The 23,652-nt window shown below is 49.6% G+C and overlaps 1 protein-coding gene across 1 annotated transcript in view; it reads left to right on the top strand.

Annotated features, from left to right (window-relative positions):
* Positions 1-23,652, top strand: part of MBD6 (methyl-CpG binding domain protein 6) — a 118,089-nt gene that overhangs the window by 77,899 nt on the left and 16,538 nt on the right. Inside the window, exons 5-11 of the mRNA XM_073576819.1 lie at positions 1,394-1,562; positions 2,068-3,753; positions 11,867-12,567; positions 13,856-14,048; positions 14,410-14,588; positions 14,692-15,438; positions 17,238-17,290. Coding sequence (XP_073432920.1) covers positions 1,394-1,562; positions 2,068-3,753; positions 11,867-12,567; positions 13,856-14,048; positions 14,410-14,588; positions 14,692-15,438; positions 17,238-17,290 — 3,728 coding nt within the window. The remainder of the gene's footprint in view (positions 1-1,393; positions 1,563-2,067; positions 3,754-11,866; positions 12,568-13,855; positions 14,049-14,409; positions 14,589-14,691; positions 15,439-17,237; positions 17,291-23,652) is intronic.

Raw genomic sequence — 23,652 nt, 5'->3', positions numbered from 1 at the left:
TAAAATGTAATTGTGGAACAAGTCCCCAATTACCAGGACTCCATGTTCTGACCAGAAATGGACTCTGTCAGAATGGTAAGAAGTGTCAATCCAGTATTATTCCATAATGTCTTGTCATCAGAAATATCAGTATAAGAAATGCAGTAATTTGTTTAGTTACCCTCCATATTTTCTGTGCTGTTTTATGTATAGGTAATAGTTTCCTAGTATTAGATTTTAGAATGGGCCAAATATATGAGTAGTGAACTAATCAGCCAAATGCCACTCTGAAGACACTGGGTGGTCAGGGGAGCACTAATCTTTTAGGTATTCTTAGTTGTCTGGCAAGATGATAAAGATTAAGGTCTGGGAGAGCCTCACCAGCTAATCCTTCGGCCTTTGCAAATTAGAATACTTTAGTTTAGATCTGGAGGTCCCCCATATAAATGATAAAATAAAAGCGAACCTATCATATTGAAAATGGTATCTGATCTGCAGGCAGAATTTTATAAAGCAGAATACGTTTTTGTGGAGAAATTTCAGTAATACTTAAAGGGAATTTGTCACAAGGTTTTTGCTACCTCATCTGAGAGCACCATGATGTAAGAAAAGAGACCCTGAATCCAATGATGTATCACTTAGTTTACTGGGTGCAGCAGCTGGGACACAATCATGCATCATGAAGTAGAGCTCCGAAAGTTAATCCCATCCACACCAGGCTCACTATAGTCTATTGGCAGTGAGCTGTTTATCACAGGAGTTGGACCAGTGCTCTTTCTCCAGCTAGTAACAGTAAAGATAATGTCTTAGTGATAAAACCTTCACTGTAAGTAAACAGCACACAGTCTGATAAGTGACACATCACTCTATTCTGTGTTTTGACCCCTACCTCATGCTGTCTTCAGATTACATAGCAAACCCTGCTGATAGATTCCCTTTAAAGGGAATCTTATCAGTTTGTACATGCAGTCTGGTCTGTGGACAGCACAGTATAAAGGAGAACCTGAGCAGAATGTTTTATAGATTTGTTGGAAAAAATTCAGTATAAGTTGTATTTTGTTAATTATTCAGTGGTTGACAGTCTTCCCTGTATGATAGCTGTCAATCACTAGTAGGACAGCCAATTGGGCTTATACATACACACACTGGGGACTTCAGTGAATAAAATACCATGCTGATCACAGATCGGACTGCATGCACAAATTGATAGTTTCCCTTCAAAGTGTTTACAACCTTTCTTTTTGGTTTCCATGGGTAGTATAAAGATCCTAATTGCATGGCACATGATCACTGGCCATCTCAAAGATCACAATGGTTTGGCTCCAGTTTTCCCCAAATGTGTATATTAAGTAACATACTGCTATTTAAAGTCGGGTATACGGTGTGATTCGTGATGATATCTTTCCTGCTGCAGGTTTTTAACTTTGACCCAAGAGCAGTGGTGAAACGGCGTAGTGCGGAAGATGTGAAGGCCGAAGAGGACATGACCAAACTTTGTAACCATCGTAGGAAAATTGTAGCCCTCGCAACGCTGTACAAAAGCATTGAGAGTACACCCCTTGCACTACAAAGTCAAGCTGCTGGTAAGCGCGAATATCATGGTTATCATAACACTTCTAATAGTTTTTGCTAATGCAGTTTTCTTTTTTTGAGGCTAAAAAAAGAGCATGTAGCTTGTAACTTTAAAGGGGTTGTCTATTACCTGAAAAGCCCCTTTTTGAGTGAAGTCATCGCCCTTGTAAAATTAAAATGACAGATACTCCCCTTCCGAATTGGTGCCATTCCTGTGGTGTCTCTGAGATCACATGGTGGTGTTATGCCACGTGAGGTCTGCAGCCAGTCAGCAGCTGCTACTTGGCTGCTGCACTCTTTTTTTCCATTGGCAAATGTCAGATTAACGGAAGATGTAAGAGCGCAGGAACCCAATTGCAGCTTGCTTTGACCTGACCTCGATAGAACAGCGTCAGTTTGGGAAGTGTTTTTGATAAGGTTTTTTTTTCATTTAAAAGGCAACTAAAAATTAAAATGATAGTTTCTCTTTAAGTATTTTGTTTTTCTCTTTGATTCTGCATTTTTTTTTTTTTACAGGATGTGGCTCAAGTCAGAACTTTAATACAACATCCACCAGCCCAAAGATAGGACAACACCCTTGTTCCCTGGATCCTGACATCTTCACCAAACTGATGATGGAAAAGGCCCACAACATGCCTGCTCACCATATGGAGAAACCCCTGGATCACAAATCAGATACTTTCACTCCCCACCCTGGAGAAAGGTATTCTGACCTGCGATCCAACCAGCGGCCTGCCTTACTCAGGCAGCATGGGGCTCCTCTTGGTGAGTCCTATGCCTTAAGGAACTGTCCACCAGTGCCATCAAATGGTAATTACGAGGTGTTTTCAAGGACTCCACAAGCCATATCTCATGAGCTGTGTACCAGTTCTTATACACAAGTTAAGTCTTCCCAGAATCGGCCTTCCTACCCCTCATGTAGTCAAGAACTTTCAGGCCTGTCCCCAAAACCATTAGCTCTTAATTTATGTAATTTTGTGCCAGGTGGCACCTTTAATCGGACGCTTGAAGAATCTATTCAGGGCCCTCGGCGACAATTTGTTTTTCCCGAAAAAGATCCACTGGGTATTTTGGACTGTAACAGCTGTCGGCCGCCTAGCCCAAAGCACCATATATTGAACTCTCCCCCCTTAATTCAGTCTCAGGTTCCCATAATGAACCCTCACCTTGGTCCTGAACACAACCCAGGCAACCATTCATCCACAACCCTACCACCTCCATTCTCTCCTTTCACTCGTAGTGGCGCACTCACATCTCCATCTACAACCAGGTCCTCCATATCTTCCATCTCTTCTCCAGCCGGCAGCGTGGAGCCGTCCCCTCAACGTTCCCGCCATTCATCAGCCTCCTCCGAGCACTTTCCTGTCCCCATAAGGTCAAGCTCAAGATCTCCACGACCTGTCAGCTCCCCTAAGCGATCTGTACCCCACAGTCCAAAAGCAATACTTGAATGCCTCCCTCCCTTTGGGCAGGCCCAACTGGGATCCTCTTCAAATGCCAGCCATGCCTTAACCCACCAAAGCAATAAAACAGCACCACTGGTGTCTTTGGGAGCAGCGCAAGGCTTACTGGGCTTTCCCCTCGGATGCATATTGGGTCAGCAAGCCAATGCTTCGTTTCCTGCTAGCAGCCTTCTCACAGCAGCTGCAAAGGCCCAAATGGCTAATCAAACCAAACCTGAAGCCACAGCCCCTAGCACTTTACCCAGCCGAGTGCTGAATCCCAATACTTTGCTTTCTGCAACAGTCACACAAGAGGGTCGAGCCCTTTCTAGCAGGACTCACTCCCAGAAAAGGGATATTTTGGTGAAACGCAAAAAACAAAGGAATTCTCCAGGCCCTGATGCGAGTCCTCAGGACGTTAGTGGACACAACCCTACTAGCCCTAGTGGACTATCCAAATTGAATTCTTATTCAAGGTTAACAGGTACTGGGGTTCATGCTGAGGAAGACATGGGAAGATCCAAAGCCATCTATTCACAGTCTGTTTCTGGTCATGCTCCCTTTTCTCTTCAAATGCCTCGCTCATCCGTAGAGGAGTCCCCAAGCCAAAGCAAAACCCTAAGCCTGTCTCCAGCTTCCCAAGAGATCAGCAACCATCTTCTTGGCCTTGTAGGGCAACTAGTCCAGACTTCTACAGAGCAGAACTCAGGGACTTCTTTACCACTGAAGTTACCATCCACGCCCACAAGTGCAAATCCACGTAAGTCAGCTATGCTTTTTATCTTTTTTTTTAATTTTAGCAGTAATATATTCAGATGCCTGTCTGCTCTCTTGACATGTCTTCTGTTTTAGTGAATACCTGTAATCCCTATCAAATAACAGAATCCTTTCTTTCATCCCTGTGCGGATTCATTCTTCTGGTATTCCTCCTGGAAAAAATTGACCATTTTTTTTTATCATTGTGGTGTCACCAGCTCTTATTGGAAAGTTTAATAGAATGCCGGCCATGCCTGTCAACCTGGTGGCACTTTATAATCTGTTAGGAGGAATAAGGGAAGAACAGAACTGCACGGACATTGTACCAATATATTGTCAGGAGAGCAGCCAGGTCCTGCTTCAATGCAGCACAGTGCTGACTACAGAACGCTCTCAGTGCTGGATTACTTCTAGAAGCATGTTAGGGTTTGTTAACTTATTTCTTTTTTACAAAGATTTTTCTGTCTGAAAAATCAACACCCAAAAACCTGATTTAAAAAACACATTTATCCTACACCTCACTGGGGGACACAGAGACAGTGGGTGTTATGCTGCTGGCCGCTAGGACACTAAGTAAACCAGAAAAAAAGTTAGCTCCTCCCCTGCAGTATACACCCTTTCGCTGGCTGAGATTTCTCCAGTTCTTGCTTACTGTCTATAGGAGGCACTTGGGTTTGGTTTCAGACCCCACCGTTTTTATTTTATTTTTTAATTTTCTGTAAATTTTTATTTTTTAATTAACGGAGTGAAGGGGGTGACGGTTCCTTTCTACGGCCTACTCTCCCCCGAACCAACAACAGGCAAGCACGCGGAGTATACCTCCCCGTACACTTTCCTGCGACGAATGGGGCTGATTCCTCTGACGATGGTTCCCTTACGGTCGGTACTCCACGGGTACGAGGGCAAGCGCAACAGGACGTAGCACAGGAGTGCATGGAAAAGGACTTGAGCAGCACTTTTCGGATGCCCTGAATCAGCCCCAGAGCTCTCCATCCCCCTGCCACAGGGTGGATCGATTGAGCAATACCCCTTTAAGACCTCCTCCAGTTCTGCTACATCGCCCGGAGGATGAGACACCTGCAGCTGGAGGACCCTGGACAGCGCGACCTGCCTGAGCACAGGAGTGGAGGTATGGGGTCGGGTCCTTGCCCCCGAGAGAAGCGCTGACTTAGCGTCAGCGGCGGTACACTGGCGCCTGGCCGTGGCCCTCTCCGCCCGGCGCTTACCGCGGGGAGGCCAGAAATTTAGTCCCCGGCTTTTCCAGACTACTAGGCCACAATTTGAATAGCGCTGCCCTCGCTAGCGCCGCCCCGCCCCCGGCGCCTACCGCGGGTAGGCCAAAAATTTAGTCCCCGGCTTTTCCGGCCTACTAGGCCGCAATTTGAATAGCGCCACCCGTGCTAACGTCACCGCCCCCTCCTGGCGCCTCTCATTCCTTACGAGATGCACAATTCTAATCTCAGGGGCCATGTCTTTTACCTCAGCCTGCTCTGGACAGCCGGATACCGGGTGACACCACAGGGCCACCGCTTTCCTCCCGGGGGGACACAGCACAGGATCTTGGGTAAGCTGCATCTGCCCTCAGATTAAAGCTTAACCCCTTCCCGGCACATTCCCTGCAGCTGCAGACAGACTCTGCCATTAACCCTTTCAGGAGCGCTATGTCTCAATATAAGGAGGATAAACGGGCTGCTAAGAAGCACGCTGGGTTTTTTTACTGTGTATACCACTTGCAGGTCTGCCTTACCCAGTGCACAGACTAATCTGGGAGGACTCTTTAAGTCAGTAAGTGTCCTTACCTCCCGAAGAGGGCTCTGGCGTCGGCCGGCACCAGCAGGGGCCATACTCATTCAAGGGATGGTCTGGTCTCTAGAAAGCGGACCCATGGCGTGTCCCCTAGTCACGTTCGCGCCTCAGCATCGGCAGTTCCTGTCTCTCGCGCTCCCTCTCCTGATGTTCACAGCGAGCACGACTCTGAATTTGAATCTGACACATCAGCCCCTCAGAATCCCCCAACTGATCGAGTCGCTTGATTCTCTGAGGCTGTGTGCACACGCTGCGGATTTTGCTGCGGTTCCGCAGCGGTTTTGGCCGCTGCGGACCCGCAGCAGTTTTTGCTGCGGTGTACAGTACCATGATTCCCTATGGGAATCAAAAACCGCAGTGCAGACGGTGCGGAATTTTCCGCGCGGATTATCTGCGGTTTTCAATCCACAGAAAGAATTGACATGTCAATTCTTTCTGCGGATTCTCCTGCGGTTTGCCATCTCCTCCATTGAGGAGATGAAAAACCGCAGGGCAAAACCGCAGAGCAATCCGCAGGTAAAACCGCAGGTATTTTGACCTGCGGTTTCACCTGCGGATTTTACAAAATCCGCGCGGATGAATCCGCACATAATCCGCAGCGTGTGCACACAGCCTTATAGAATCAGTCAACAGGATTCTGAAGTTGGATGAGTAAAATATTCCCGCTCCAGCACACCCTATCTCATTTAAGAAAATCAAGCGTGTGCGCAGGTTATTTACCAGCCATCCAGTGTTTAAGGAAATTGCCCAGAAACATAGAGATCGGCCACATAAGTGGTTCACAGGGCAAAAGTCTACTGAGGCGAAATACCCTTTTGATCTAGACCTAATGAAGAATTGGTTACAGTCCCCTCCAGTGGACCCTCCTGTAATGCGTCTTGCTTCTAAAACGCTCTTATCTGTTTCTGAGGGTTCCTCAGTCAGAAACCCCTTCGATCGTCAAATTGACTACCTTGCCCGTTCAGTTTTTTGAAGCTTCAGGAGCAGCGCTTTTTCCATCTTTCGTAGCAATTTGGGTCACTAAGGCAATGGCCGCTTGTACAGAAGTCTTGATTACTTCCTTCCAGGGCACCAATCTTCCGGAGGCAACCACTGTCGCCAGGCAGTTAATTCACGCAGCGGACTTTGTAGTAGACGCTTCTTTTGATGCCGCCAATTGCGCGGCTCAAACTGCCGCTAATGCGATCTCCATTAGACGAGCCCTAAGGCTCCGCGGCTGGCAGATGCCACATCTAAAAGATCATAATCTTCCCTCCCCTTTCAAACGGGTCATCTTGTTGGAGAGAAACTGGACCAGCTCTTTTCTGATACTACCGGGGGAAAATGTAAATACCTTCCTCAACAAAAGGCTGTTTGACGCGTTTTCGATCTTTTCGCAACAATTCCGGTTGGTCCTCCTCTACCATCTCTTTTGGATCAGGTCGGTCCCCACGCAGAGACAGAGGCTCCCTGGTCTCATACAGACCTAACCAATCTTGGAAACCCAGGCCTAGGGCTTCTGGATCTAGGGGAGCCAGATCTCATAGATCTACCCAATGACTTGTTGCGGTATCCGGCGGACACCGACAAAGTTGGCGGTCGCCTACTTTCCTTCAGCCACACCTGGCTCGTGGTCGTCCACGACAAGTGGGTCAGGGAGCTAGTGTCCTCCGGATACAAGATAGAATTTTCTTCTCCCCCTCCAACTCGGTTTTTCCTTTCCTCTCCCCCTAAGAAAAAGACGAGCCTTCCTTCGGGCTGTTCAGGCTCTGCTAAGGGACGTAGTCATCATTCCGGTACCTCATCACGAAAGGTTCAGGGGATTTTATTCAAACCTTTTTGTGGTTCCAAAAAAGGACGGGACAATGCGACCCATTCTGGATCTCAAACTGTTAAATCAGTTTAAGGTACGGCGATTCCGAATGGAATCTCTCCGATCAGTTGTCGCTTCCATGGAAAAAGGAGAGTTCCTAGCATCCATCGACATCAAGGACGCTTACCTTCACATTCCGATCTGCCCGTTCCACCAGCAGTCCCTGCATTTTGCAATTCACAAGGAACACTTCCAGTTCGTTGCCTTGCCCTTCAGACTCGCCACCGCCCCACTGCTGGGGTGCGGTCTTTCGTCACCACACGGCACAGGGTCGGTGGTCAACCCGAGAGTCACGTCTCCCCATCAATATTTTGGAGATACGAGCCATCAGATTAGCTCTACGGAGTTTCCACCATCTCCTCGCAGGTCACCCCATCAGGATCCAATCCGACAATGCCACGGCTGTAGCGTATATCAACCGCCAGGGAGGTACCCAGAGCAGGATGACCATGCACGAAGTGAGTCACATCCTCCATTAGGCCAAGACCAACCATTTGCCCATCTCAGCAATCCACATCCCTGGCGTAGAAAATTTGCCGTCAGATTTTCTCAGTCGCCAAGGCACTGCCTTGGGAGAGTGGTCTCTTCGTCCGGAAGTCTTTCAGCAGATTTGTCATCGTTGGGTGACTCCGGATGTGGATCTCATGGCCTCAAGACTAAACAACAAGGTTCCTTGGTTCATTGCCTGATCCATGCGCCATCGGAGCGGACGCCCTAGTCCTGCCATTACAGCGGTTCTGGCTCCCGTACATCTTCCCCCCTCCCCCCTCTTCCCTTGCTTCCGATGGTCATCAAGAAGATCAGAGCGGAGGGAGTACCAGTGATCCTAGTCGCGCCAGATTGGCCGCGCCAAGCATGGTAATCAGAACTCATACAACTATTCACCGACGTCCCCTGGCGACTTCCAGATCGCATGGATCCACTCTCGCAGGGCCTGATTTACCACCAGAACTCCGGGGCCCTGTCTTTGACGGCGTGGCCATTGAATCATGGATTTTAGCACAGGCTGGGTTCTCTCACGACGTGATTTCCACCATGATTAGTGCTAGGAAACCTGTGTCCATGCGAATCTATCACCGTACCTGGAAAACCTTCTTTTCGTGATGCAAGGATCATGGTCGATCACCTCTGGTGTTTTACCATTCGGGCCATATTGGAATTCCTTCAATCCGGATTAAAATCAGGCCTCGTGCTTAACTCGCTCAAGGGCCAAATTTCGACCTTGTCAGTGCTTTTCCAGCGCAAAATTGCCACCAAACTTCAGGTCAAGACGCTCATTCAGGGAGTTTCCCATGTGGCGCCTCCTTATAGACGGCCATTGGAATCATGGGACCTTAACCTGGTTCTCGGGGCCTTACAGGAGGCTCCTTTCGAACCACTGCAGGACGTGTCACTGACCGTCCTGTTTTGGAAGGTGGTCTTTCTAGTGGCAATTACGTCAATCAGACGAGTTTCGGAATTGGCAGCCCTGTCTTGCCGTTCTCCATTCCTGAATTTTCATCAGGACAAGGTAGTTCTCAGGACGTCCCCGTCCTTCCTGCCCAAGGTCGTCTCCTTTTTCCATCTCAACAAGGAAATTGTTTTGCCTTCCCTTTGTCCAGCGCCAGTCCATCGCATTGAGAAGGCCCTCCACACCCTGGATGTGGTTAGGGCGCTGAGAAGGTACATCTCGTGGACAGCTCCCTTCCACAAGTCAGATGCCCTGTTCATACTTCCAGAGGGGCATAAGGAAGGGTCTAGCCGCATTAAAAGCAACGCTAGCCAGGTGGATTCGCTTGGCGATTCAGGAATCCTACCGTGTCAGGAACGCGCCTGTCCCAGCGGGGATTAAGGCGCACTCTACCCGGTCAGTGGGCGCCTCTTGGGCCATTCGGCACCAGGCCTCGGCAGAACAGGTCTGCAAGGCTGCGACTTGGTCCAGCCTGCATACCTTTACAAACATTGCCTAATTCATTCTCAGGCCTCTGCAGATGCAGCTCTCAGCAGACGCAGCCTGCAATCGGCAGTACCTCAGTGTTGACTCAGTGGTACATGGGGTATTAGCAGATGTATGCTCCCCACGCAGGGACTGCATTAGGACGTCCCACTGTCTGTGTCCCCCAATGAGGCGTAGGAGAAATATGGATTTTTGTGTACTCGCCATAAAATCCTTTTCTCTGAGCCAATCATTGGGGGACGCAGTACCCACCCTGTTTAGCTTATTGGCTCACTGTAGCATTCTTAGGCTTTGACATAGTTATGGTTATTGTTGACTATTTATGCTCCTACTGCTTTTTTCACCGAACTGGAGAAATCTCAGCCAGCGAGAGGGTGTATACTGCAAGGGAGGAGCTAACTTTTTTTCTGGTTTACTTAGTGTCCTCCTAGTGGCCAGCAGCATAATACCCACTGTCTGTGTCCCCCAATGATTGGCTCGGAGAAAAGGATTTTACGGTGAGTACACAAAAATCCTTATTTTGTTGTCGCTGTCTTTAGTTTTAGGTAATTTTGGAGAAAGTTCTCAAGAATTTACATTTTTCTCATTTTCCCTACTGCAAAAACTGTGGAAAATAAACTGACTAGGTGAAATATACGCTTTTTTTTCCACTGAAATCAATAGGAAGCTTATTCAGAGAGTATTTGAGGGGGAGTTTGATGTGGATTTTGGAGCACATTCACTCTGAAAACTCAATGTGAAGGTATTCTAACCCTAAACAAAGAGTCCTAGGTAGGAAACAAGATTTTAAATTTAAAGGGGTTGTCCAGGATTAGATAAAAAGCAATGAGGCTGTGTGCCCACGATGCGATTTTTAAGCGTTTTTGCCGCGATTTTCGGTGCGAAAATGCTGCGAAAACGTTTAAAAATCTTGTACATGACGCACCCCATGCGTTCCTATGGTATTCCGCACATGCTGTGCTAATGCTGCGCTTTTTTCCGCTGTGGAATCGCATCGCGGAAAAAATCGCAGCATGATCATTCTTTTGTGCGGAATCGCAAAGAATTGCCGCGAGTCCGCACCCATAGGAATGCATGAGAATCGCTTACTTCCCGCATGTGGCTATGCCCACCATGCGGGAAGTTAAACGTCTCATGTGCGGTTGGTACCCACGGTGTGGAGGAGAGGAGACTGTCCTCCAGGCCCTGGGTACCATACCCCTGTAAAAAAAAAGAATAAAAAAAAAATCGGGGTATATTTACCTTCCGGTGTCACGCGCAGCCTTCCCGGGCCTCAGCGTTCCCAGTAATGCCTTGCGGCAAGGTCCTGTGATGACGTAGTCTCGCGAGATCGCTATAGTAACGCGAGACCAACGTCATCACAGGTCTCGCAAGGCATCGCTGGGAACGCTGAGGCCCGGGATGGCAGCGCGGGATGTCGGAAGGTAAATATACCCCGATTTTTTTTTTTTTCTTTTATCATTTTTAACATTTTATCTTTTACTATTGATGCCGCATAGGCAGCCTCAATAGTAAAAAGCTGGTCACACTTGTCAAACACTATGTTTAACGAGTGTGACCAACCTGTCAATCACTTTCCAAGCGATGCTTCAAATCGCTTGGAAAGTGCTTGAGAAAATCGCGGCAAAATCGCGAACAGAATCGCAGTGAAATCGTGCGGAAAAAAACCGCGCGATTCCTGGGAAGGAGTCCGGTTTTCATTGTGCGTTTTAAAACGCTACGTGGGCCCATAGCCTTATGCTTTCTTTCAAAAACAGCGCCACACTGTCCGACAGGTTTTTCTTTGTTATATTGCAGCTCATACCTATTCACTTCATTGGTAAGAACTGCAAAACTCACCGCAACCTTTGGACCGATGTGCTGCTGTTTCTGTAAGAAAGCTGACACTCTGGTTTCTGATTCTGGACAACCCCTTTAATAGATCAATCACATTTTAAGCAGACAATGGTTTTGCTGCAGATCTTTAAAGTTAATTTAAACTTTTCATGTAAATGTTCTTATTTTTTATTTAAAGCATGACTATAGTGTTTAATTATTTCACCTCTGGAGTGGTGCCATTAGTCTAATTTCATTACCTCTAGTATCATACTTACCATCCGCCGTCTTCATCTGTTCTCTTCGCCGCTTCGGTCATCTGCAGGTTGTGTCCTTTCGGATTGCTCCAGTATTTGCTGGATGAGCCCGAAGTCACTAATCAATGTAAGTCTATGAGAGCCAGAAGGGGCCAGAACGAGGATCTCGTAGACTTACATTGAGAGCTTGTGACTGCTAAGATGGTGAATTGAGACAGGAGCGGCGCCGGGAAGAGCTGAAGACAGCTGCTGATGAGTATAGGGGCAAGGAACTTACTTTAGTGGCACCACTCCAGTGCTGAAATAAACACCCTCTGGAGTGGTGTGCTGCATATTGATCCTGAGGTCGTGCCACAGATACTGCATTTTCTGCTATGAGTCTAGTAATGATTTCTGTGTTATATACGTGACACTATTAATCGTAAAATCTATGCTGTTCTTTCTGTTGTAGCATCCTCTTCTGGCCGACCCAGTCCATCTCCCTTACCAAAATCTCCTGTTCCGAGCTTGCCCCAGAGCAATGTTGCAGAGGGGAGCAATGAGCTGCCATGTTCTTTGACTAATGCTGGGGATAACTTCTCATTTTTGGGACAAGAGCACGTCATGCCATTTCCTGCTACCCCTGCCCTGTTAAACTTAGCAATGCTGGGGTCATTGCCGCTTTCCCTCAGCTTGAATCAGCACCATCAGCTTCTTAACCAAGGTTTGCTCAGTTTACTTTCCTCCTCATTGTTGGGTAGTGCGGAACTTGGCCTTTTGGGACTTCAAAACCCACCTATGGCATTGCCTTCTGCTATGGGTGATCCTGACTCTAGTGCTGTGCAGGCTTTATTAATGGCATCGCTACTACAAAATCCTCTTTTTCCACTGGGAGGACTTGGGTTACCACAGCTCGATCTTCCACCACAAAACCAACAGCAAAGTGCTCTCTTGTCATCCCTTGCACCTTTGTTGGACTCTTTGCCTACTCCGCAGAATGATGCAACTGAGAAACATGAGACACCACTTACCTTGCCTGAGACGTTCCCAGATAACGCCCTTCAACCCTTGCTATTCCCACCAGTCTCTGCCTCTCCTGCTCTCATAGCTTTGAATTCAGCACTACTGGCTGCCAGTCTTGGAGCTGTAGACTCCTCTGCTTGCCCTGGACAGGTAAGATGAAGGTTTTATTTTTCTATTATTGGCATCTTGGATGAGTTTTTTTGCATTATAAATGGTATTTTATCTTTATCTGGTGATCACAATGGGGCTCACAATCTAGAGTCCTTATCAGTATGATGTCTTTAGAGTGTGGGAGGAAACCGGAGAACCTGGGGAGAACATACAAACTCTTTGCAGATATTGCCCTTGGTGGGATTTGAACACAGGACCCCAGTGCTGCAAGACTCCAGTGCTAACCCCTGAGCCACCGTGCCAAGTTTTGGCATTTTTAAATCACATCTGCCACTTTTCTTGTTGTAACGCTGGGGTCATGGCCACTTTCCCTCATCGTGAATCTGGATCATCTGCGGGTTAGAGGCATGGCCTAGCAGAACCCAAGATATTTACTATCATACCAGAGAGAGGCCTAAATTAAGCAGAAATATGTTCCATTCATGGGCTGGGGTACATTTCTGCTGTGATTTATGCAACCTCCTAACTCTTCTGCATGTGTAGCCCAAAATATGCACCAAAATAATGAAGCGGTGAGGGCCACTTAAAAAATGATTGCGCATTTTGCTCCAGCTGACTTTTGTTCAAGACCGAATAACCCCCTTTGTTTTAATTCCTGGCCATTTTGAAGTTCTTGGGTTTGCTGTCAGTGAATAGCAGTCCTGCTGAAAAGTCGTTGTCAGTGCATCCAGTCTAGCGATTCCCTAAATCCGTCAGCAGCTGCTGCACCAGCCCTTTGTTAGTCTGCAGTACAGACATTGCCCGGCCTATATACAATGGTTTCCACATCTTGTCGAAAAAGAATAACTGGCATGACCATGTGTTTGCAGCAGTATCTTCCAATTTGTATAACTACTCGGTTATAAAATAATTAGATTTTAGTTATAAAGAACTGGAAAAAAACAACTTCAAAGGGCTGTTTGGTGAAATGGGATAGGCGATAACTTGTTGATCAATGGGGGTCCAACCGCTGGGACCTGTACTGATCGCCAGAACAGGTAACTTTTATGCCCGTTAGAATGGGGCGGCAGTGCGCGCACTCCACTACTGCTCCATACAGTCTCCACCAGTCCCATACTACAGAATGAATGGACACCTGACCTGCCACTCCTTGTAACATGGATGAAAATTCCCCAATCTGTTGATTAATTAGTGCGTTTCCCTGTGGACAACCACCGCTCTGTTAGCTATTACCTATCCTGTTAATATGTGATGGCCAGCTTTCACTGGAGAACCCCTCTTAAGAAGCACAGAATATGACCTGTAACTATGTATGTTTCTGTTTCAGAGCTGCATCAATGCCTCCTGTACAGGATCTGGCTCCATTACTACAACCACTAACTCGCCTGCCTTATCAGAGGGGAAGCTTCCTCCGTCCGAACCACACAGCCCATTCCACCTCCATCAGCCACAACCGCCTGGCAGGCTGAATCCTCTGATGCCACCTCTGCTCAACCCATTGCTTACCGCTGGATTGTTAGGTAGGCTGGATTGATTGCAGATGTTGGAGCTGGGGATGTTTATCGTCTGTCATCCCTTCTACTTCATTTATTTTTAACCAGTTGGGGACTGGGCCAGTTAAGCCCCAACCTGACCACACCGTGCCTTCTCTATGAGGACTCCGGATGTCTCTGACAGCCGCCGGATCACGCGTAGCCGCGCTCCTATACGGTGACATCTTACATTGTCATTGCAGACTAGGAGCCGGACCGCCAGGACATGTAAAGTCTATGGGCGGTCTGGAAATGGTTACATAAGTAATCTGAAAATAAAAAGCTGTAATGATATTGATAGTGATTTAAATCTAAAAAAAATTCAATTAATTGACTTTACTTTTTCTAGGGGATCTTGCAGCACTGAACACTAGCACAAGTGCCCAGATGGGGAGCCTGCAGTCTCTTTTGGGGGCACAGGCCCTGCTACACAACCAGCAGGCTTTTTTACCATCTCTCCCTGGGGCTTTGGGAATGCACTTCTTCCAGGGACAGTCCCTTCTGCATGGACAGCGCAGTAACAGCCAGGTGACTACCTTTATCTTATCCCTGTATTTCTAATGCTTTAGCATCATTAAGTTGCCTTTTTTAAAGGTTTGATAACTTAAATAGTAACTCTCTCTCTCCACAGAACCATTCATCAACATCAGACAAAGAAGTCAACCCATCTCCCCACCAAGAAATCTGCATTACACCTACGTCTCATATCCCGTCAGATTCTCAGCCGGCCTTGGACTCAAGTTTTCCCTCACAACGAGCTGATGTGACTAACAAGTCTCAAACTTTGCCGCTTACCCCCTCGCGGACTGGTTCTTTTGTCTCCAACACCTCAAGTGCCTTTGAATCCAGTCCCAGCCCCAAAGGCCCACCTTTTCAGGGACCAGTCCGCACTGACCTTCCTCCTGACACACCTTCTGACCCCCCAAGAACAGACACCTTATCCCACTCAATGGAGCCTCCTCCCTCAGAGGCAGAACCAGACGCATCTCCACTTAAAAAGTGCCGACTGCTGACTGATTCTGTCATTCCCTCTGAGATCCCCAATGGAGCGTCTCCAAACATTCTCCCGTGGATGGGCTCCCCTCACTCATCCAGCACATTAAATCTTCCTGAAATGGATCTTACTAAGGGCAAAGAGCGGGGCTACAGGTTCAACGGTCGATCCCGTGCTGAGAGATCTTATGGACGTCGGCCACGTGGTGATAGGTTATCCAGCTCCAGGCACTCTTACTGGAGATATAATGGGGAAGATGCCTTGCAGAATGATGGAGAGGAAGCAGGACAGAGCCAGGAAATCGCACAACCAGTGCGGGGAATCCCTGCATTTACTCACCATTGGCATGAGGAAGGAGAACAGCCAAGGGAGCAGGAGGTGGATGTATGTATTGTACAAATCAGCATGTAGAGTATTATCGTTAATTCATGGGATATTTTTCGCAAAAACTTCAGTGACTTCCCCATTCATCTGAACTAGGTTTGAGAAACACATGCAGATGGTGCAGAATTAATCCCATTTAGTTGATTTCGAGCTGTAGAAATCTGTGAATTAGCCCTTCAAAGGGAATTTATCACATGTAATTTGAGAGCAGCATGATGTAGGCCCCAATTCCAGTGATGTCACTTGCTGGTCTACTTGCTGTCATTTTTATATAATCACGGTTTTCTCTGCTGCAGATCTAGCAGTGCTCAGAATGCTGAGCCTTGTAAAATCCCACCCACACCACTGATTGTCTGGTTCCTGTTAATGTATAGTGCACACAGAAATCTGCCAATCAGTGGTGGGGCCGGGGTTACACAGAATAGGACTACATTGAAGGAGTTACCTAGTCGTGTCTTGATCTCCTGCTCATAAAATACTGATTTTATTGAAATGGCAACAAAGCCTAGTAAGTGGCACATCATAGAAATTAAGGTCTCGGTCAGTACATCATGCTTTTCTCAGATTACATGGCAAAAACCTGGTGGTTACCCACACCAAACAAAAACAGATGATTATGGAAAAATCCTTCTCTTTCTCTTCATTGACATTTGCCGTTGGCATAGTTAGAATGTAGATCATGGTGGAGTTCACAGACAAGGTCCAGTGGGTATGTGCCAACTATTGTGACTCCATCAGCATTCACGGCTCCAGCTGTAAGCACAGAACCAAAGTTTAAAAGGGAAGCTGAGAGTCCTACGTCCCTAGTTCAGTAACGTACATGTTGCTATACTGTATGCTAATACTGTCATAAGCATGCCCCTGGTTAAATTATTACTAGTGATGAGCGCAAGTGCTGGTTAGCTCGAGTGACATGTTCCAGTCCCTACAGCCCCATATTTCATGGCTGGACAACCAAAAAACATATGGGAGTTGCCCGTGTTTTTCAGAACAGCTGCAAAATATGGGGCCGCGGAGACTCAAACATTGTCACTCGAGCACCCGCGATACTCGGAGCATACCCGAGCACCCTAGGTCAACTCGTGTAACGAGCACTTGCGCTCATCACTAATTATTACCATTATATTGTAGCCAAGTGGGCGGTTCTGCAGCCAGTAATAGTCACAGTCCATATGCTGTTTGCTCACCCACTCAGCATTGATTTACATCCTACCTCACATGGTTTCACATGCTGGACAGGATGGCAGTCTAAGCTGGATGGGCATGCCAGCAGGTACTAGACTTGTTCCCATTTCTGCACCTCTCACTTGTCAGCTATTTTGCAAGCAATTTTTCTCCATCAATGCTAATTCTTGATCGGCATGTTTAGCACTGGATTCTCATACAGAATAGCACACACTATTCCAACCTGGTGCATGTGCTCAGTGCACACTTGACATGGCCGAGCAGTTCACTGTATCCTCCACCTACTTGTTTTGCCTCTTATCTCGGCTCTCCTTTACAGCCCAAGGAAGGCGAAGATGGATGCAGTGAAATGCTCGGCCGTGAGCACCTGTGCTTGGTTTGAACAGTTAGTTTGTGATGCCAGACCGCCTTTAGTGCCCTGTGAGTTGTTCAAAACATGAAACTTCAGAAAATTGTTGATGCTTCGTACGGCCATCTAACCTCAGCAATCCATAACTAGCTTCAGAACTTAGTTTGGGATGTATTACCAGTAATTACAGCAAAAAAAAAAGTAAAAACAGGTTTATTTTAAATATATAGAACTTTTTGTAAATGAACTGTTCTGTGCCCATCAGGTGCCACCCCAGCTGCTGAAACGCTCCCGTAGAGGAAGAAGAAGAGGCCAAAAGTAGGTGTAATTACAATAATTGTGTGTGTAGTTCAGTTACAGGGCTGTCCTCACCTTCTGCAGGAGCACACCACTCCCTGGGCCTTATGTTGGCTGCTGTGAGGTGCGCTTCTGCTTGATTGACAGTTTGTACCAGCATCATCGCCAAGCTGCTGGCCAGAACTGTGTGCTCCTGATGCTGCAGTATGAGAAGGCCGTGCCACTGCAGTATGAGAAGGCCGTGCCACTGCAGTATGAGAAGGCAGTGCCGCTGCAGCATCGCCAAGCTGCTGGCCAGAACTATGTGCTCCTGATGCTGCAGTATGAGAAGGCCGTGCCGCTGCAGTATGAGAAGGCCATGCCGCTGCAGCATCGCCAAGCTGCTGGCCAGAACTGTGTGCTCCTGATGCTGCAGTATGAGAAGGCTGTGCCGCTGCAGCATCGCCAAGCTGCTGGCCAGAACTGTGTGCTCCTGTTGCTGCAGTATGAGAAGGCTGTGCCGCTGCAGCATCGCCAAGCTGCTGGCCAGAACTGTGTGCTCCTGATGCTGCAGTATGAGAAGGCCGTGACACTGCAGCATCGCCAAGCTGCTGGCCAGAACTGTGTGCTCCTGATGCTGCAGTGTGAGAAGGCCGTGCTGCTGCAGCATCGCCAAGCTGCTGGCCTGAACTGTGTGCTCCTGATGCTGCAGTATAAGAAGGCCGTGCCGCTGCAGCATCACCAAGCTGCTGGCCAGAACTGTGTGCTCCTGATGCTGCAGTATGAGAAGGCTGTTCCGCTGCAGCATCGCCAAGCTGCTGGCCAGAACTGTGTGCTCCTGAAGTTGCAGTATGAGAAGGCTGTGCCGCTGCATCGCCAAGCTGCTGGCCTGAACTGTGTTCTCCTGATGCTGCAGTATGAGAAGGCCGTGCCGCTGCAGTATGAGAAGGCCGTGCCGCTGCAGCATCGCCAAGCTGCTGGCCAGAACTGTGTGCTCCTGATGCTGCAGTATGAGAAGTCGGTGCCGCTGCAGCATCGGAGAAGCGCACTGAAACTGACCTGATGAGCAGCTGGCAGTGCATTTCAGCCACATCTGACCAGTTTCAGCACGGTCTTACAAGCTCTATAGTAAAGAACGCACATGTTCATCCACCACTGCTGGACTGCAGCAGTGGCTGGTAGCCTAGGTAACGAGCAGTAAAATAAACAAAAATAGAGAACAGAGGATTTTTAGTAGCAAGCAAATTGAAAAGCTGCTTTTTTTTCTCCTTCGTCTCATTGGGGGACACAGGTACTGTGGGTGTATGCTACCGCCATCTGGAGACTGACACTAAGTAAACAACCAAGGTTAGCTCCTCCTCCTCCGCATACACCCTCGCCCCGATTGCGGGCAGAAACCAGTTTTATGCTTAGTGTCTTAGGAGGCACACATGTCTGGGTTTCTCCAGACTTCTCTTTTTTTCTTTTTTTTTTCTTTTCCTTTTCCCATGAAGATAAGACAGGGGCGACGGACTCTATTGAAAGGGTCCGATCTCCCCAAACCAACAACGGGTGAGCACGTGTTGAGTATCGTCTCCACGTATCCTTTCCCGCACCGTGGGACATATCTGGGCCATTTTCCCCAGACTTTTTTTTTTTTTGTTTTGCTATGAAGATTAGACAGGGGCAACGGGTCCTATTGAAAGGGTCTGATTTCCCCAAACCATCAACGGGCGAGCACGTGCGAGTGTCCCTCCACGTATCCTCTCCCGCGACGTGGGACATGATGCCGGACTTAGCCCTTTCCACCCCTAGGTATCTGTGCGGCCCCCACTGCTCCACCAACGCTTGACGGCAGTGCTGCAAGGCGGCGGACGGTCCCTCGCCTCAGCCCTGGAAGGAGGACGGAGCTAGGGTGCCTGCACCGTCCCGGATTCACCCCCCTTTCCCCTCTACCTGATACAATGACGCGGAGCCAGACGGTATGGAGAGGGATGGCCACGGAGGGCCCTGTGGCGTCCAGAGGGCTGGAGCCCTTATCTTCAGGCGATCAGCATCGGGCATAGGTCCCTTCCTCTTTCCTTCCCTTTCCCGGCCCCCCTCCCCGGCAGTCCTCAGTTGCTGCAGCGGTGGCGGTGGAGCGGAGCAGGAGAGCGCGCTGTGCCTGGCACCGCGGTAGACGCTGGCCCCGGCCTTGGTATACGGCGCCCGGCCCGCATGCCGCCACCCCCGTCGCGGGCGAACATCAGGAATCCAGCCCGAGGCTTCGGCCTGTGGTAGGCCGCGGGCAGAAGTCCCACCCTCCCGGCGCAACGTCACTTCCGGCGGCCCGCCCTCCAGAGCCTGGGTGGACGCCGGATAAATTGAGGTCCCAGCTTCGCTTCAGGGTAGGCCGCGACCAGGAAATAGCGATCGGCCCACCCTCAGCAGGACGGTGCAGCAGGGGAGGACGTGTGGGGGACACAGGACCGGGTAAGTGCGGTCCCGATTGTGAGAGGCCACGCACGCAGCAAAGGTGCTCCCTCCTCCCCCCAACCCCTAGCAGGGCAGTAATGAGGCTGGGCGGATTCAATATGGCTGGGAAAGGGAAGATGCACATATTCCTATACGCTGCATGCATCGCCTGTAGGGCCTCATTTCCGCGGGTGCAGAGCAATAAACTATGCGAGGCCTGCGACTCCGAACGCGCCCATGAGCCCTCCCCTGCGTCCGAGCCCAGGGATTTAAATCCTCCGGAATGGGCCTTAACGCTATCGCAGTCTATGGCATCGCTTACAAAGGCGATCGAGTCTCTTCATGCCCCGGATTGGGGCAGGGATAGTGCCTCGCTGATCTGGGAGGGGTCCTCCACCTTGCAAGAGCCTCCGGCCTGCAGGGGCCGCGCTCATTCCAGGTAGGCACAAAGGAAACAAACCCACAGGGCGTCTCCTGGCCCATCCGGTGCCTCGGCATCCGTGAGTTCGGCATCACGCTCGCCTTCACCAGTTGTCGGGAGCGGGAAGAGTTCAGATTATGACTCAGACGAGCCCCTGGACATAGATACCCCAGGGTGTCGGGAAACAATTGACAGCCTCATCGATGCTGTTAATCAGACTCTGGAGGTTGAGGATGACGTCACTTTGGCGTCAGGCCATAAGGTATCCTTCAAGCGGACTAAGCGACCGCATAGAGTGTTTGGCTCTCATCCAGAGTTTGAGGACATAGTGCAGCGTCACATGGAGCGGCCGGATAGGCATTTCTCGGGCCAGAAGACGATAGAGTCGAGATATCCGTTTGCCCCGGAGCTCTGTAAAAGATGAGCAGAATCCCCAGTGGTGGATCCACCAGTGTCACGCTTGGCCTCGAAATCCGTGTTATCTGTACCTAGTGGTTCGTCTATCAAGGACCCCACTGACCGGCTCACAGAGAGTTTGGCTCGCTCAGTTTTTGGAGCATCAGGATCAGCACTCTCCCTCGTTTGCGGCAACGTGGGTAGCCAAGGCTATGATGTCATGGTCAGGGTCTTGCAGGATAGAGACCTGCCTTCAGAGGTATCAGAGATCGTGAGTCAAATCGCTATGGCTGGTGACTACTTAATCAATGCTTCCTTGGATGCGGCCAATTGTGCGGCACTCGCGGCCGCGAATGCGGTAGCCATTAGGAGGGCCCTATGGTTAAGAACATGGCGTGCCGATTCTTTTTCCAAGAAGTCGTTAACTTCCCTGCCTTATCAGGGTGGCCGCCTGTTCGGGGAGAAATTAGACCAACCCATTTCCGATGCTACGGGGGAAAAAACAGCTTCCTCCCGCAACAAAGGGCTAGGCAAGCGTTTCGCCAAGCTCAGGCACGGTTTCGGGCCTTTCGCAACCCCGGGTGGACGACAGCAGCCAGCCCTGCCGCTCCAGGTCTTTCCAACCAGGATAGGGAGCGACAGGTCTCATATAGAGCCAACCCATTGGGGAGAATGCGTGCTTGCCAGCCCAGGGCAAGGGGTGGCGGAACTGGTGTCCGCAGGATACAAGAGAGTTTTTCAAGTTTCCCCAAAAACGATTTTTTTTCTGTCTCGGCTTCCCAAAGTGGAACCCCGGGCAAGGGCGTTGCTAGGGGCCATCGACTCACTCCAGCGCAACGGAGTCATTGTTCCCGTATCAGAGCACGAGAAAGGACAGGGTTTTTATTCCAATCTGTTCGTGGTCCCCAAAAAGGACGGAACAGTCAGGCCAGTTTTGGACCTGAAGCTCCTGAAAAAGTTCATCAGAATCAAGCATTTCCGAATGGAATCTCTCCGTTCAGTGATAGCGGCCATGGGCCAAGGGGAATACTTGGCCTCGATCGACATCCAGGATGCCTACCTGCACGTCCCCATTTTTCCGCCGCATCAAAAGTTTCTGCGGTTCGCCATCAATGGCCGACATTTCCAATTTGCAGCACTCGCCACAGCTCCCAGAGTGTTCACAAAGGTGATGGCAGTCGGGATGGCCGTCCTACACTCTCGAGGCATAGTCGTCTTACCTTACTTTGACGACCTCTTGGTGAAGGGCCCCTCGTTTCGGGCATGTGAGGAAAATGTCAACATCACGCTGGATACCTTCTCCCGCTTAGGGTGGTTGGTCAACGTGAAAAAATCATTCATTGTCCCAGCACAGAGGATTTCTTTTTTAGGGATGATTTTTGATACCTCCCGAGGGTTGGTAATTCTCCCTCAGGACAAGGCTCTAGCGCTCCGGCAAGGAGTCCAGAAGCTTCTGCAGCCAGTCCCCCACACCATTCGGTTTGGGATGAGAGTGCTAGGGAAGATGGTGGCAGCAATGGAAGCGATTTCGTTTGCCCAATTTCATCTTCGCCCCCTACAGCATGCCCTCTTGTCAGCCTGGGACAAGAACCCGTTCACACTCGATCATCAGTGCCGGCTATCCTCGCAGGGCAGACAGTCACTGGAGTGGTGGACGAGCAGGTCCTCCCTTCTGCAGGGGAAACCCTTTCCCCCAGATCACTGGCTAGTGGTCACAACCGATGCCAGCCTCCTCGGCTGGGGAGCAATTTTTCGCCACCACACCACCCAGGGACGATGGTCGCCGCAGGAGGCACGCCTCCCGATCAACTTGTTGGAAATACGAGCAGTCCGGCTGGCACTGCAACATTTTCAGCACCTTCTAGCAGGACGTCTCGTCCGAATTCAATTGGACAGCGCCACGGCTGTGGCTTACGTAAATCATCAAGGGGGCACGCGCAGCAGAGCAACCATGCGCGAGGTAGGACACGTGCTTCGCTGGGCCGAGAGGAACCATTCGGTAATATCGGCGGTCCATATCCCGGACGTGGAGAATTGGGCTTCGGACTTCCTCAGCCGACAGGGTGTCGCGTCGGGGGAATGGTCTCTGCACCCTGAGGTCTTCCAGCAGATTTGCCAAAGGTGGGGAACACCGGATGTGGATCTGATTACCTCCAGGGTGAACGCCAAGGTGCCCAAGTTCGTCGCTCGGGCTTGGGACCCACGAGCGATCGCAGTGAATGCGTTGACTCTGCCATGGAACCAGTTTCGCCTTCCATACTTGTTTCCCCCGCTACCGCTGCTCCCGAGGGTCATCAAGACGATCAAAACAGAAGGGGTTCCAGCGATTCTGCTGGCTCCAGACTGGCCCCGCCGAGCATGGTACGCAGATCTAGTGCAGCTGCTCGCCGACGTCCCTTGGCGACTGCCAGACCGCCCAGACCTACTGTCCCAGGGCCCGATCTTCCATCCGAACTCAGGGACCCTGTGTTTCACGGCGTGGCCGTTGAATCTTGGAGTCTGACCCAGGCTGGGTTCAACCGCAATGTGGTAGCTACAATGATTAGCGCCCAGAAGGCTACCTCGGCGATAATTGACCACCATACCTGGAAGGTCTTCTTCACTTGGTGTCGAGACCGTGGTTTTTCTCCACTGACATTTTCAATTCCCAACATCCTAGCTTTTCTTCAGTCAGGCCTAGACTCAGTTTTGGCCCCGAGCTCCCTTAGGAGACAGATATCGGCGTTGTAAATCCTGTTCCAGCAAAGAATTGCTACCAATATGCAGGTGAGGACTTTCATCCAGGGAGTCTCCCACTTGGTACCTCCCTATAAGGCGCCTCTGGACCTTAATCTGGTCCTGAGTGTTCTGCAGGAAGCTCCTTTCGAACCACTTCAGGATGTTCCTTTGTCGTACCTTTCCCGGAAGGTAGTATTTTTGGTAGCCATAACTTCCATTAGGCGAGTCTCTGAGTCGGCGGCCTTGTCCTGCCGTGCACCGTTTCTCACCTTCCACAAGGATAAGGTGGTGCACAGACCAGCTCCCCCCTTTCTGCCAAAGGTCGTGTCCTCCTTCCACGTTAATGAAGATATTGTCTTGCCCTTGTTTTGTCCAACACCGGTACACTGCGTGGAAAAGGCTCTTCATACGTTAGACTTGGTGAGATCACTCAGAA

This window comes from Dendrobates tinctorius, unplaced genomic scaffold, assembly GCF_039654945.1.
Source record: "Dendrobates tinctorius isolate UK_male_01 unplaced genomic scaffold, ASM3965494v1 ptg000051l, whole genome shotgun sequence".
NCBI classification, from domain to species: Eukaryota; Metazoa; Chordata; class Amphibia; order Anura; family Dendrobatidae; genus Dendrobates; species Dendrobates tinctorius.
This window is presented reverse-complemented; position numbering and strand designations above follow the sequence as displayed.